The 12,894-nt window shown below is 38.6% G+C and overlaps 2 protein-coding genes across 2 annotated transcripts; one reads left to right on the top strand and one right to left on the bottom strand.

Moving 5' to 3' along the window:
- The first annotated feature begins 222 nt into the window (after nt 1-222).
- aagab (alpha and gamma adaptin binding protein) lies at nt 223-3,325 on the top strand. The gene is made up of 10 exons (XM_030136370.1): nt 223-384; nt 679-869; nt 965-1,061; nt 1,167-1,256; nt 1,359-1,442; nt 1,540-1,619; nt 1,795-1,891; nt 2,026-2,130; nt 2,277-2,326; nt 2,649-3,325. Exons 1-10 carry the CDS (start codon nt 291-293, stop codon nt 2,724-2,726), a joined length of 966 nt encoding a protein of 321 aa, XP_029992230.1. The 5' UTR covers nt 223-290; the 3' UTR covers nt 2,727-3,325.
- A 264-nt stretch (nt 3,326-3,589) lies between these two features.
- On the bottom strand, nt 3,590-12,404 carry smad3b (SMAD family member 3b). The gene is made up of 9 exons (XM_030136369.1): nt 11,971-12,404; nt 9,733-9,926; nt 9,506-9,640; nt 9,305-9,379; nt 9,171-9,221; nt 7,536-7,748; nt 7,283-7,420; nt 7,007-7,151; nt 3,590-5,211 (listed from the first exon to the last, which is right to left on the bottom strand). Exons 1-9 carry the CDS (start codon nt 12,171-12,173, stop codon nt 5,088-5,090), a joined length of 1,278 nt encoding a protein of 425 aa, XP_029992229.1. The 5' UTR covers nt 12,174-12,404; the 3' UTR covers nt 3,590-5,087.
- Nucleotides 12,405-12,894: the final 490 nt, after the last annotated feature.

Genomic DNA, 12,894 nt, shown 5'->3' with positions numbered 1-12,894 from the left:
CTTCAAGACAATTTGTAGGGACGTTTCACTCATGTGGAAGCGTGTTTCATTATTGGTGTTGCCAAAAACACAAATTACAAGTTATTGTCTATAATATCATTGTAATACAGTGGAAATACATATTGTTTACATGCATTTATGTCTCGTCAAATAAGCTGCATTTTTTTTATATTTTATCTACCAAATTAAACCGGAAATGACGTCATGTGCCTCAGAGTTGAAAGGTTATTTAAATGAGTTAACGCCGCTGTAAGCTAGTTGGCTAGTTCTTGCCCGAGAGTATTGTAAAAATGTCAGCAACAGAAGAAACTACAACGATGACTATACCATGTGTTCTCGTCACTAGCTCTGACAGTGGTTTTAAAGAAGAGGAATTAATAAAACGTGAGTATAGATGAGTGTAATGTACATGACTTCCGCTGGGCTAACGTGAAACAAAGCTAACTTTCATTATCCCGGTAAAAAGGACTGTTCGCGTTAAGAACCTGTTTTGTTGTTGATATGCGTTTGTTGCCGATGCATGTTAGAGGGCATTGTAAATATACATTAAATATAATACTGATTTAAAGAAAAGCACACGTTATTATAGTGATGCTGCTAGTAACACCGCTAATGTTAACCACAGTTAACCCAGTTTGTGTCCAACCTTTCACCAAATCCGATTTGTTTTTGCTTTAGAGATTCTCAATTTAAATACTTTGCCCGAACCGACCAAGCGGGAAGAAGCAGTAAGCTGGTATCCATGGACTATCAACAACAAGTATTACACAGCAGACGTCAGGCTTTGTGTCGTTCCGAGCACTTTTCAGATGACATCAGAGATTGCTCAGTCTATGCAGGCTTTCATCGCTTATTTTGACAGTTCAGTGGTGCGTGACGTAAAAATGAGGTACATGTCACAAAAATATCGGCAGCTTCTCGTGTGAAGCGCATTCTCACACTTAACTTTGCATGGTTTTTGCAGAAAGACGGACTGGAAAAGCTGCATCCTTGGATATCAGTGATAGAAGATATTGCTCCAGAGGTGCTCATTCTGGTCTGTGACAAAGTCTGTGAAAATGGTTAGTTCTCCACTAGTGTGTTCTTTCTCTTGGTTTTAAGGCAAGTATTCCCAGTACAGTTTGACAGCGTATGATATGAAATCTGAAGCTGAATTCATATTGTAGGTGTCACAAGACATGAAGCACAGCAGTGGTGTTTGGCCCATGCGTTTGAGCTGGTGGAGCTCAATCCTCAGGAGCTGCCAGATGAGGATGGTGAGGTCAAGTTTGGCAATCATAGTTAAAACACTGTACATTTTAATTTACATCCTACATATTTTTCCAATATTTGGACTCATGTGTGTTGTCTTTATACAGATGACTTTCCAGAATCCACTGGAGTAAAGAGAATTGTTCAAGCTCTCAATGCTAATGTGTGGACCAGTGTGGAGATGAAGGATGGTGAGATGACATCACCCATAATGAATGACCTTCTGCACTCTCTGATTTGTCTGAGTGTATTGCATGTAATTGTGTATATTTTTCTGTCTCCTAATAGGGCACAATCAGGGACTTGGTCTGATGAGTAGCTTGGTTGCTTGCAGGCACAACAACCCACGCAGCTGTCAAGACCCACCAGTCAGTTTTACTTTGTTACCTGTATCACTTATTTTAATTGTCATTTCATGTATCTTTTAGCTGTGTGTTTTTGTTTACTACTGTACATATATTAATAATTTTTAAATTAATTTTGACGAACTGGTTTGAACAAGCATTTAGTAGTACTTAGTAGCCGTTTTCTCTTCTACTACAGTCTTCCAGTTCACCAGTAGGGGGCACTTTAGTCAATGAAGAGGATGACCAGAAAGAAAATAGTACACACTCAAGCACACAGGAAGACACGGTAGTTGGTAAGTAAAGCCATGGAATATTTTTCCTAGCATCAAATGTATTTTTTCCCCTATACTAATGTAGAATCAGTCACAGGCACTTTAATTTTGTACATTCACTGATAATGTGCTGATTATCACATTGGTTATCACAGATGCAATGACAGATTTGGATATCCAGGAACTTGCCAATCTCACAGCTGGTGATGCAGACGTGGATAACTTTGAACGCCTGTTTACCAAGCTCAAAGAGATGAAAGGTATATTGGAAATACAATGTCACTACTCAATCGGTGGTTTTTCTGTAAGCCTTTGAGAAACAGCTTTTTTTTTCAGTATTTGTGCAATGAATCTTATTTGTGATGTCCTGACTTTCTCTGATTTTTTTTTTTTTTTTGAACAACAGACAAAGCCTCCTCATTACCTCATGAGCAGAGAAAAGTTCACGCCGAGAAGGTAAGCAGCCATATCCATCATAGTTAGATAAAAGAGATTTTTCTAGTATAATCTGGGCCATTTTAAAATGTGATTTTTGAATGCTGTGCCACTTGTTTGCATTGCTTTGCACATGACTGTAGAACAAAGTTTACATTGTAGTATTTTCAATAGTGAATCACAGTGGTAATGGTACAATTTCTGTCTATGCCAAACAATGAGACACCTTTGTTTCTTGACAGTCTATGTTTTGGCTGGAATGATTGATTGACTTGAAGAAAGTGTAGATACAGTTTAAGTCTAAATACCAAAATAACTTTTTTTTTTTTTTTTTTTTTTATAGGTAGCTAAAGCGTTTTGGATGGCCATTGGTGGTGACGAAGATGAAATAGATGGGTTATCATCGGGTGAAGAAAGTTAAAAGTAGTTACCGTCACTCATTCGTTGTTTTTCCTGATCCACCTACCTTCCCTGGGTCTCCCACAAGATCCAGCACCCTTTAACCTGCTCCTAGCACTTGGAAGTGGAGATGTCTACAGATGTCACTGTAGACGTAGTAATGATGATTAACTTTTGATTGCTACAATAAAATGATTGCAGTTTTGGTGTGTAATGAGAAACAGTTGGGTTTCCTGTTAAGGACAGAGAGGAAATGGATGGGCCTGGCCCTCAGTCCACTCCCCTGGCATTCCTGACTCCACTCTCAGCCCCTTCAATACTTGATGGTTTTAAAGGTGGAGAAACATTATGTTACATTATGTGGGCTTTGATATATGCATTTGTCATTTAGGTACAGTTGTCATGTATATTTTAAGTGACATGATGTGCCTTTTTCTCCGAATAGTTGTAACAAATTGCACATTGTACTGAATCAACATAAAAACTGATTTTAATTTTTCTTGCTCAGCTCATTTATTTTGAATACAAGTATTTCACTCTCATTACAAGGGTGTGTGAAGCATATCATTGACTTAACAAAAATACTTGTACATGGAAATACAAGTCCTGCAACAACTGTCAGTGCTGTATGACTTGTCTGTTTAGTATTTTTCTTATACAGTATGACATTGCATCATACATGAGGGTCTTTCTAATAGTTTATTCTATATTTATACAGAATCACAATTGAAACATCTTATAGTATTCTGAACTGTTGAACATGACTGTACCTAAAAGGGTGGAGTTAAATAATCACACTCAACACATTTTAACCAAGGAATGGGTTGCAATGATGAACAGTGTCAATTTCTTTATTCACTGTGTGTAAACAAAAATTAAACATATTTTTCATTCAGTTGCAATTTATTAAATTTTCACAAATGATAAAACAATGGTCATTAAAGTCAAATATTAGAATACATGAAAAAACATGTACATAAGACTTGGAACATAAATTCTGAAACTAAGAATACCAAAGAATGCAAGGACTGATACAGATCTATCAATAATCTAATGCACTGTAGTACACAGCACTGGAGTTTGACACTGTGTAACTGTTCGCAACAGACTATAGGGATGGCTGAGTCTTACGTACTGTAAGTAAGTGCAGAATTAACATGGCGACTTCATAGACAGCAAGCATACTACACATGCTTCATATTGTAGCAATGTACATTTAATACACAGTATTAGACAAGCAAATTACCACTAGAACTAAAGCTTGCACAGGTAACTGGAAGTACATTTACCCACAAGGAGCGCAGTGTGCGATACTGTAAAAAAAAACAAAAAAAAAACATGTACTTTTGTTCTCACTCTACATGCCATCAATGGATGGACCACAGCTGTGGTCAGCCGCCACACAGTGATAAAGCCTAAATCAAACAGTCCACTATATGTTTTACTATGAAATAACAGTTACAGCTGGTAGTCATCCTATGTGTTGCACCTAAAACCCCGATGACAAGGGTGAGGTAACCCCACATCAGGTATAAGCAGGAGTTGTTTGGGTTGTTAACCAGAGTTGCAAATCTATTCCAAAGGTTAGTCAGGTCCACCGTTTAAAGCAATGCATAACTACAAGAAATTCACAAGCTATAAATATTTATGTACAGTCATATTGAAGCAATAATAAAAATATATTTCCATGCAGGACAGTATGAAAAAATAACTTATAAAATGTCTCTTTCATTGAGCAAAATAGTTCTCATACAAGGGTTATTTCAAAACAATGGTGGTAATGTCTATTTTCTTGTTTAAAATAGATAAAATACCAATTAAATGATCAATTAGATATTTGACATTTTCATTAACATAGACAAATTAATATGGGCAAAGTACCTTGTACTTAAAATATTAAATATATTCTATTTCATCACTACTCAGAATGACATTTTTATGTTAAGTAATGCTTAAACTGATAAATAATTCACTGGTTGTAAAAGTGGTACTGGGACACTGAAATACCAGTGGTGAGATTGTATTCACTTATTCTAATCCATAATTTATCTAATTCATAGAATCAAAAATGTTTTGAAACATGTAAAAGATGACCAAGCTGGAAATGCTCCATGACTTCAACTTGGGAAACAAACATGTAATACAATGTTATGCAGAGACATGGTGATCATTTTTTTTTAATCCTACTGCAAATATCCTATGGCTGCCTTTTGAATACATGGAAACAAATCTACAAGTCATACAACAACCATGACCTGGGGACACTAAATTATAAATACTAAAAAGTGCTAAACATGTGAGGTGAAATGTTTATGACACAGAGGGAGAAGAGATGTTTGATGAGTGCTATTCCTTTCTTTATTATTAGCAGTGTCTGATGGTCCTATGACACACTAGAGCAGTGGATACTGGGAGAACCCATCTGTGTAAGGACCTTGTCCAGCCACTGCAAAGGGCCATTGAGATGCAGTTCTATCCAGCAGGGGGTGCTGGTTACTGTCTGACGCCTGTAAAGTGCATAAAAACAGAGGCAAAATGTTATTTTTTCATTACTGTACAGTAGCTATGCTACATTATGGTATCTAACAATTTAAATGTCATATGTGATTGTAATGTAGCATTTAACTCTGTCACTACCAAATAAAGTATACAAAATATATTTGTCTTAGTGCAAAGGCATCAAGAGTGAAGCCAATTCTTGTGACTATTTCTGAAGTCATTCAAGTTTCTACCAGAGATGTTTTTCTCAAAGGTGTTTGGTGCCAGAAATATAACACGGACAACTTGCAGTCCAGTGGGAATCCCCCTTGCAAAGGGTGTCTGAAATGTGTTCACCTCCCACTCCATGTCCCCCTCACCACTGCATGCCTGCTGCATTCTTCCTACGTTACTCAACCCTCTCTCTCCTCAGAGCTGCGCCCTCCCCCAACATCTTCTTTTACCTCTTCAAGTCCAATCCTCATCACTACAAAGAACCTCTGACTGATAGAAGCTCTTGATAATTTCAGCTGGCTTAACTGACTAACTAGCTGACCTTCTCTAATGCCTTTTAATACAAACTTCTGTTATAAGTCATCATCTTTGTGAAAAAAAACAACACATTTTACGTAATAATAACCAGTGTTGGGCAAATTACTTTAAAAAAGTAATTATTTATAGTTACTAGTTATTTTCCCAAAAAAGTAAATGAATTAGTAACTGAATTACTACTTCATGAATGTAATTAGTCACCAGGGGAAGAAATTATTGTGTTACTTTTTTGAAAAACCTTCATATATGTAAAATAATTTGGATTCTTGAGCAGGTTTCACGGGTCATTTGTAAGAGTAGAACAGCATAGGCGGGTACTTCATTTAACTTAATATTTATTAAAATTGTACTAACCTACCTGGATCCCTGAAATAATAAAGCAGTTGCATTCTTTGTGAGTTCTACTGCCTCTCCTAATCTTTTGGCAAATTTGAGTTAAGGAAAACAAGTGATCTAACTTTTGCCGTCATGAGGCGACTTCTCTCTGATAATATTAGTCCTGTCTTACAGAATACTCATTCAGATGGAACCAATGATCCCACTAAACAGAGTTTCTTAACCATGACTTTGGTAAGGCTGGGGTACACCAGAGCCCAGCTTTTCCACCACATAAGGGGATCTGCATTTATAGGAAGAAGTTGCTCCTCCAGTTAATCCTGCATCTCCATTTTTTTCAGTCATTAATATCTCCTCCTCCCTGATACAGCAGTAAATGTCTTCAGTCCAGTCAGTCGGACTCTTACTGATAACTCCTCCCCTAAGTTAGCTGCGCAAATAGCTGCATTCAAGTGGGGTGTCGAATGGTGTGTGCTACAGACAACTCAAACTCAGAGATGTCAATAGTCGTTCATGTGAAGGCAGCGTGGACAAGCCAGACTCATGGGGCACACAGGTGACACATGAAGGCAGCGTGGGCAATTTGAATATAATAACCGCTCATAAATCAACAGCTCAAAACTGCGAATCAGTTCTTATTGTTCATTTAAAAGAGCCGTTCAGAAGACTCGATTCTTCCGCGAACGTCACATCTCTAGTGCCTGTCAGAGTGAGCCAGGACGGATAACAGCTGTTAGATATCAGTGCATAGTACCGTGCCACAATTCACTGTTGGTAACAGCTTGGCAACGTTTCAAATAGTAATTCATTAGATTACCTGTTACTGGAAAACAATTCCCAACACTGATAATAACTAAGAATATTAGTGTTACATTTTCATGTTATTTGTATTAAGCTGGTTAACTTCATCATGTGTTTTATTAACTATTACTTTACCTGTACTCCGCTCCCCAACCTTTGACAAAACTCATGCGAATGGTGCACATCCTAGTGAGTTGGTACACAGCCTCAAATCCTTGGTTTACTGACTGTGCAAGCAAAGCAGCAAACTCCTGGTTGTTAAAGATCTTCAGGTTGCAGCCTGAAAAACAAAGAAATTTAATTATGATGTTTAATTATTGACAACAAAAAGATGTTGGTGTCAATGTATCAGCAGCATTTAGTGACACTGGTCATTTGTCTGTACTCATTGATGTCTAACTCATTACGAACCTGGAGGGATTTTGCAGACGGTGGCAGGATGCCAGCCATAGCGCTGGTTGCAGTTGGGACTTTGTACAAAGATGGCACTATCACTGAGGCACTCTGCAAACACCTCTCCACCAATGTAGTACAACCTCACACCTCGTCCTGGAAAGGGGACAGAAGTGATTGTTGCTTAGTGTAAAGCTGCCAGCAGATTATATTAAACAAAAATGCAAATCACATCAGAATCACTGTGGTCTCCATGAAAGGAAATGACTACCTATATGTCTGCGTGTGAGCTCTACTGCTGAGTTGCGATTGACATTGGACAAGAGGCCTAGACAGAAGCGCTCAGAGTTGGAGGGGTCTGTGAATCCATCTACAGTGAGGGAGGGCTGGGAGGCATGGAAGGTCTCTCCTACACGTTGGTTCAGCTCATAGTAGGAGATTGAGCACCAGAATGCAGATTCACAGTATGTCACAGGTTGCAAGTCTGCAAGAGCAGGAGACACATTTGGAGAGATACGAGCTCAGATTAGGTTAATGAAAAAAAGACATTCATTCAGATCAGGTAAACTGCTCTGTACTTGAACAAGCATTTTCTCATTAAGATACATACTGACAATAAACTTTCCCTTTGACTTCTTTTCATTAGCTCTTTCCCACGGCCCTCATGGCCTCTGCCAGAAATGGGAAAGACATGACGTACCTATTTATTTTTTTAACAATGATCTGCTGGTGGCTTTCCACATAGATAGAATAACCTAGCAACCGGATATTATTATTGCATTACCTTGAGCTGTCTGTGGCTGGCCTTTCTACAGACAAGAACAGACTGCAGACAAAGACTCTATTCATACCATCCTTACTCTGTTACTGCCCTGAGGTGAAGCCTCCGAGACATAGTCCACCACTTCCTGTATGTTGCTCATCTGTCAGTTGCACTTACACCTCATTCAGTCACCCCAAAATATTATTTTTTATCATCAAGTCTATGGAATAGAAATTAACTACGAAAAGCAGTATATTGCAGATCAACCTGTTCTGTAAAATGAGCAGCAATAAAAAGCCACTATGTGCTGGTGAGCTGTTATTGTTTTGTTCAAAGGTGTCCTTGAACAAAGTCAAAGTCAAAAAAAGGTAAGTTATGTAGCGAACAAGACTGATATAATCCAGATGCCACGTAAATCACACCTGTAAGAAGACTCCAATGTAGGAGGCATCAACTCCAAAAAGATTGAACATGTGCTATGTTTTACAGTCATCAGGTCACTGGGTCCAAATGGGGATGGGTGCATTGTTACTGGATATTCTTTACACACATTGTGTGTGCATGTGTGTGAGTATTAATAAAATAGTTGCATCAACATACATCTGGTACAGAACATGTACTTTTAGTAAACTGAGCAACTAGGAAGTTCCAAATTCCAATTTAAACCGGGGCCACTGGCCTTTTAAATTTTCAATGACAGATATCCTTTTACATCCAAAAACTTCTGCTTCCCAAAGACTCAAAACACTGAAAAGCTCCACACATAGCTCAAGATGAGCTGAAAGATTCTATGATGGGACACAACACATAGACAGTTTCCACCAAATGGAGCAGATTCTAATCTTTCACAGTCATAGAAGAGCTCAAAACAAACGACTGTCAGTTCTCTAGACAACACACTAAACAAACAGCCAATAGTGACTGAAGAGTCACCTGGGTTGTTCTGTTGTGTTCTGCTGGATTTATAAAGTAAAAAAAAAAAAAAAAAAAAGATATTTAAACAGAAAATCTTAAGTGTGCTCTTGAATCAGTTTACTGACCATGAGGGGTTACCCCTGACTTTGTGTCATGACCATCGATAACACAAGTGTACACAATGAATGATATGTTCCAAAAATAGATGACCTATTTGGTTTTGCTTACCAAGATTACTGTTTGTGGGTGAGACAGGATTTGGAGACAGGCTGGGCGAACCTAAAGTAAGAGAGGACTAGTTAAGGACCCTGATGAGACATAATTAGATAAGTATGAGGTGTGTGTATATTCTTATGACTCACTTGTGTCCATGCTGTGATTGAGCTGGTGATCATTTGTCTCACCGTCCTCACTGAGGTAGCCTGGTGGGGGAGTTTCTGTTTTGTATAAACACAAATGAAAATTAGATTCACACCTAATCTCTTTAGTTTACTATGCATGGTATTCTTTAAAATTACTGCATAAAATTTTGTTGGGTATTAGTAAATCGTTCATTTTCTCACCAGGAATATAGTTACTCTGGGGCTCAATACCAGCAGGGAAGTTCGTGTTCTCAGGGATAGATGGGCTGTAGTCATCCAATGGTGGAAACTCTGCAGGGATATCTGTATGTCGTGGTACCAGGACAGGAGGCAAAACTGTGGATACACAGATACATATGATATGTACATGTAAATACCAAAATTTTATGGAAAGTATTTCGGACCTTGAAGGAATTAACTCCACTCACTGGGTGTCTCCACCCTCTGGTAGTGGTAGGGATTAACACACACTTCATCCTTCTTGGTGTGGAAAGCAAATTCACAGTGGTCGACAGCTCTCAGTTCATGATGGGACTGCAGGTCCGGCCAGCGCCACAAACGGCAATAAATCACATGAGGAAGTCCTTTTCTGTGGGACACTTGGAGACGGCCATCTAAAGACCTGTACAATAACATCAAATGATTATCATCATAACACATGCAGATTAAATCTTAAAAGTCTGTAGTGTTTTAAGAGAATGAATGAAGACAATATTCAGGATCAGTGTCCCTCTGATATGAACTGGAAAGGACTGTTCAAATACCAACCAAATATTAGTTACAATATGATGGGAACTGACTAATATACTCATAAACCTCATGTAAATATATGATATTACATTGTGTGACACATTTTACAGACAGAAATTGGGTCAAAACATGTATATTTGCAAATTCTAGTGATACAGTGATTATACTATGATTTACCACATAAACTTTTGACAGGCAAATGAAGAGTCAGCTCATATGTCTCAAATCTCCTCCACTACCTGCCACTGAATTGTGAGTATTGAGGTGTCAGCCTTTTTCTACACCTACCAACATCCTCTTGGGCTATGTCTCGTCCTACTGATTTGTCACTTTAACTTGATGCCTCCTGTGGATAAGCAGGGGTCAACCTGCTTATCCACAAAAATTGTAGAACAGCCAGCCATGTATGTAAAGTAAACCGAGGCACCTCAAGCACAAAGTCCTTTCTCCCTGAACCACTTTAAAGACAGGGATGATGAAAGTACAGCACAGAAACACTGAGTCACAATCACTCTCAAAAGATAGTACGCCAGCTGTTTTTCTGTAAATCTACAGCCTGCCTTAAGACTCATTAAAATTAAACCACAATCCAAACAGTGGCCTACGCCCTCCCAAGGGGCCCAGAGCACATTCCCAAGAACTGAGAAAAGGTTTCTAATGTAGGTTACCACCCACACTCACACCATGATGGGGGACTCCCAGCTTCCTAAGGAATTGGACCTGCAATGTGTCTGACTCGCTGTTGAAAAAAATTTGAGGTTCAGGTTTATCAGTTAAAGATATCACTGAAAGATGTTAGAAGTATTTTATTGATAAGAACAAAAAAATACAGAAAAAAAATACAGAAAGCAACTGTACTGATATACACATCTGGCTAGTACAACTGATGAAAAAATAGATCTAACAAACTCATCAACATTTTCATTGTAGATCCATGATAATGAGGAAACTAATCAAACTACACAACATTAAATAAACAAAATAGTTGAGAATCCAGCCATGAAGGCATTTTTTCCCACACCCAGACCACATCATTCAGAAAAGAAAAATATGCACATTCTCTTAGAAGACTTCATAGATTAAAAAACTATCCTGGTTCTAAGACAGATGGGTAACCCATCTGGGGAATCCTAAACGAGCACTTATTTAAACTTTTCCGGAGTGCACACACTCCAGTCTAAACATCCCTTCTGAGTCAGAGCTCTGCTTGGCCAAACCCTGCCTTCTCCTGTTCATCACATGTGTGAGCTGTGGATTTACTGTTTTTGTTTATGCAGCATTGGATGTAGCACAGCGTCCATGTCAGCAGGTGAAAGACGGGTGCTTAGACATTAGACTGGTTACTTCTGTATATCACATTTCTCTAGCGTTATGGCATTGTAGTGAGAATTTTAGGCCAGTGTTCAGTATATTGCCAAACGTTATTACTGAAGTAAGTTAGCAAGAGCAAAATATAAGAGATGTCTAACCATGAGAATAGACGCATCACGTCTTTTACAGTGTCATTAACTCACTTTCACAGAACACAAGCTTAGCTTTGCAGGCAAATACGAGTTTCAGTGATTTATAGCCAAAAGGTAAAAGAGAAGGCTGTTGCAAATGAGAGCCGATTTTAGCTCATTTTAGCACCTAATAAGCTATTTAAATTGGTTAACACAATTCATACTAACACCCAACATATCGCATCATTTAAAAAAAAAAAATTAAAAAAAATCTACGCATCAGTGAATTTGATAAGTACCATGTAAAGCTTAAATTAGCAAAATAAGAAGGCAAATGCTTGAAAAATGTAATATCATGATACTGTTATTAGCAACTAGCTAGCTAGCTCTTTGGCTAACGGTCACGTTAGTTGTCATGAGCATTGGCGTTAGCTTACTAGCTACTTAGCAGGCGGCTAGTTACGTTGTCAGTACCTGGGTATGGTTAAGCATTTCGTGTTGACATTCTGTGATGTGATGGCTTTCTCCAACTCGTCCAACTGTCCCGTCTTTTTTAACTTCTTCACAAGACTTTTCACAGCCTTTTCGCACCATTTCTCCTCTTGTCCGTTCTGCTCTCCCTTCTTCCAGCCAAGAAGCCTCTTCACGATTGGAGGAGTGAACGGTAATATAGACATCTTCGAAACGCAGCGAAAACGAATGGTTGCAATAGTCTTACTGTGTAATTCTGCCTTCTTGAATTCCAACTATCACGCTTTGGTAGTTCGTATTATAATAAACCAAGCTGCTGTTCAGCCTGGTAGCTAAACTCCCAGGCAGACTGGCTGCTGGTGACTGCCGGTGGCTCGGCGACGGCAGCTTGCGTCGTAGGTTCACTGTGTTCAAGTTGACTGTGTGCCTGTCAGACTGGAGCTCTGTCTGTCTGTCCGTCTGTCTGTCCCTCCTCTGCTCCTCAGCTGGTGTACCCTCCACCTGTATTAAACAACTAATCGTGTCCAAACAGTCCCACAGACTATACATGTATACTACTACCAAATGCACTGTATTCTCCCTGATCTCGTGTTTTAGACCATTCTCTTTAATTCACCTCTTAAATGAAAAATATGTTTCCTTTTCTTTTTCTGATCTCTTTAACTACACCTCTGTTCTTCAGTATATTATCCAGGGGCAAGAAATGAAAAAAAATTGTAATCAGAGATATGTCAACACTGAAAATTGATCCAACTTTTGAATTTACAGTCTCCATGAATAGAAAAACCTACATGTAATCCCTTTGATGCCCTCATAAAAGTGATTTAATTTCACTACAGCTGCATCTTTCCAGAAAAGGATGAAGGAGGTGTATATTCACTGGTATTTGGGGTTTGGTTTTATGGTGTTATTGATAAGTGTACCCCT

Source organism: Sphaeramia orbicularis, chromosome 6, assembly GCF_902148855.1.
Source record: "Sphaeramia orbicularis chromosome 6, fSphaOr1.1, whole genome shotgun sequence".
In the NCBI taxonomy this organism is placed as follows: domain Eukaryota; kingdom Metazoa; phylum Chordata; class Actinopteri; order Kurtiformes; family Apogonidae; genus Sphaeramia; species Sphaeramia orbicularis.
The sequence above is the reverse complement of the archived record's forward strand: the minus strand, read 5'-3'. Positions and strand labels throughout refer to the sequence as shown.

Coding starts and splice junctions, on each gene's coding strand:
- aagab (XM_030136370.1), top strand. CDS start 291: ATGTCAGCAACAGAAGAAACTACAACGATGACTATACCATGTGTTCTC. Junction 1,443..1,539: donor CAGTGTGGAGATGAAGGATG/GTGAGATGACAT, acceptor GTCTCCTAATAG/GGCACAATCAGGGACTTGGT. Junction 1,892..2,025: donor ACAGGAAGACACGGTAGTTG/GTAAGTAAAGCC, acceptor TGGTTATCACAG/ATGCAATGACAGATTTGGAT.
- smad3b (XM_030136369.1), bottom strand. CDS start 12,173: ATGTCTATATTACCGTTCACTCCTCCAATCGTGAAGAGGCTTCTTGGC. Junction 7,749..9,170: donor ACCCACAAACAGTAATCTTG/GTAAGCAAAACC, acceptor CTGCTCTTGCAG/ACTTGCAACCTGTGACATAC. Junction 7,421..7,535: donor GCTCACACGCAGACATATAG/GTAGTCATTTCC, acceptor TCCCCTTTCCAG/GACGAGGTGTGAGGTTGTAC.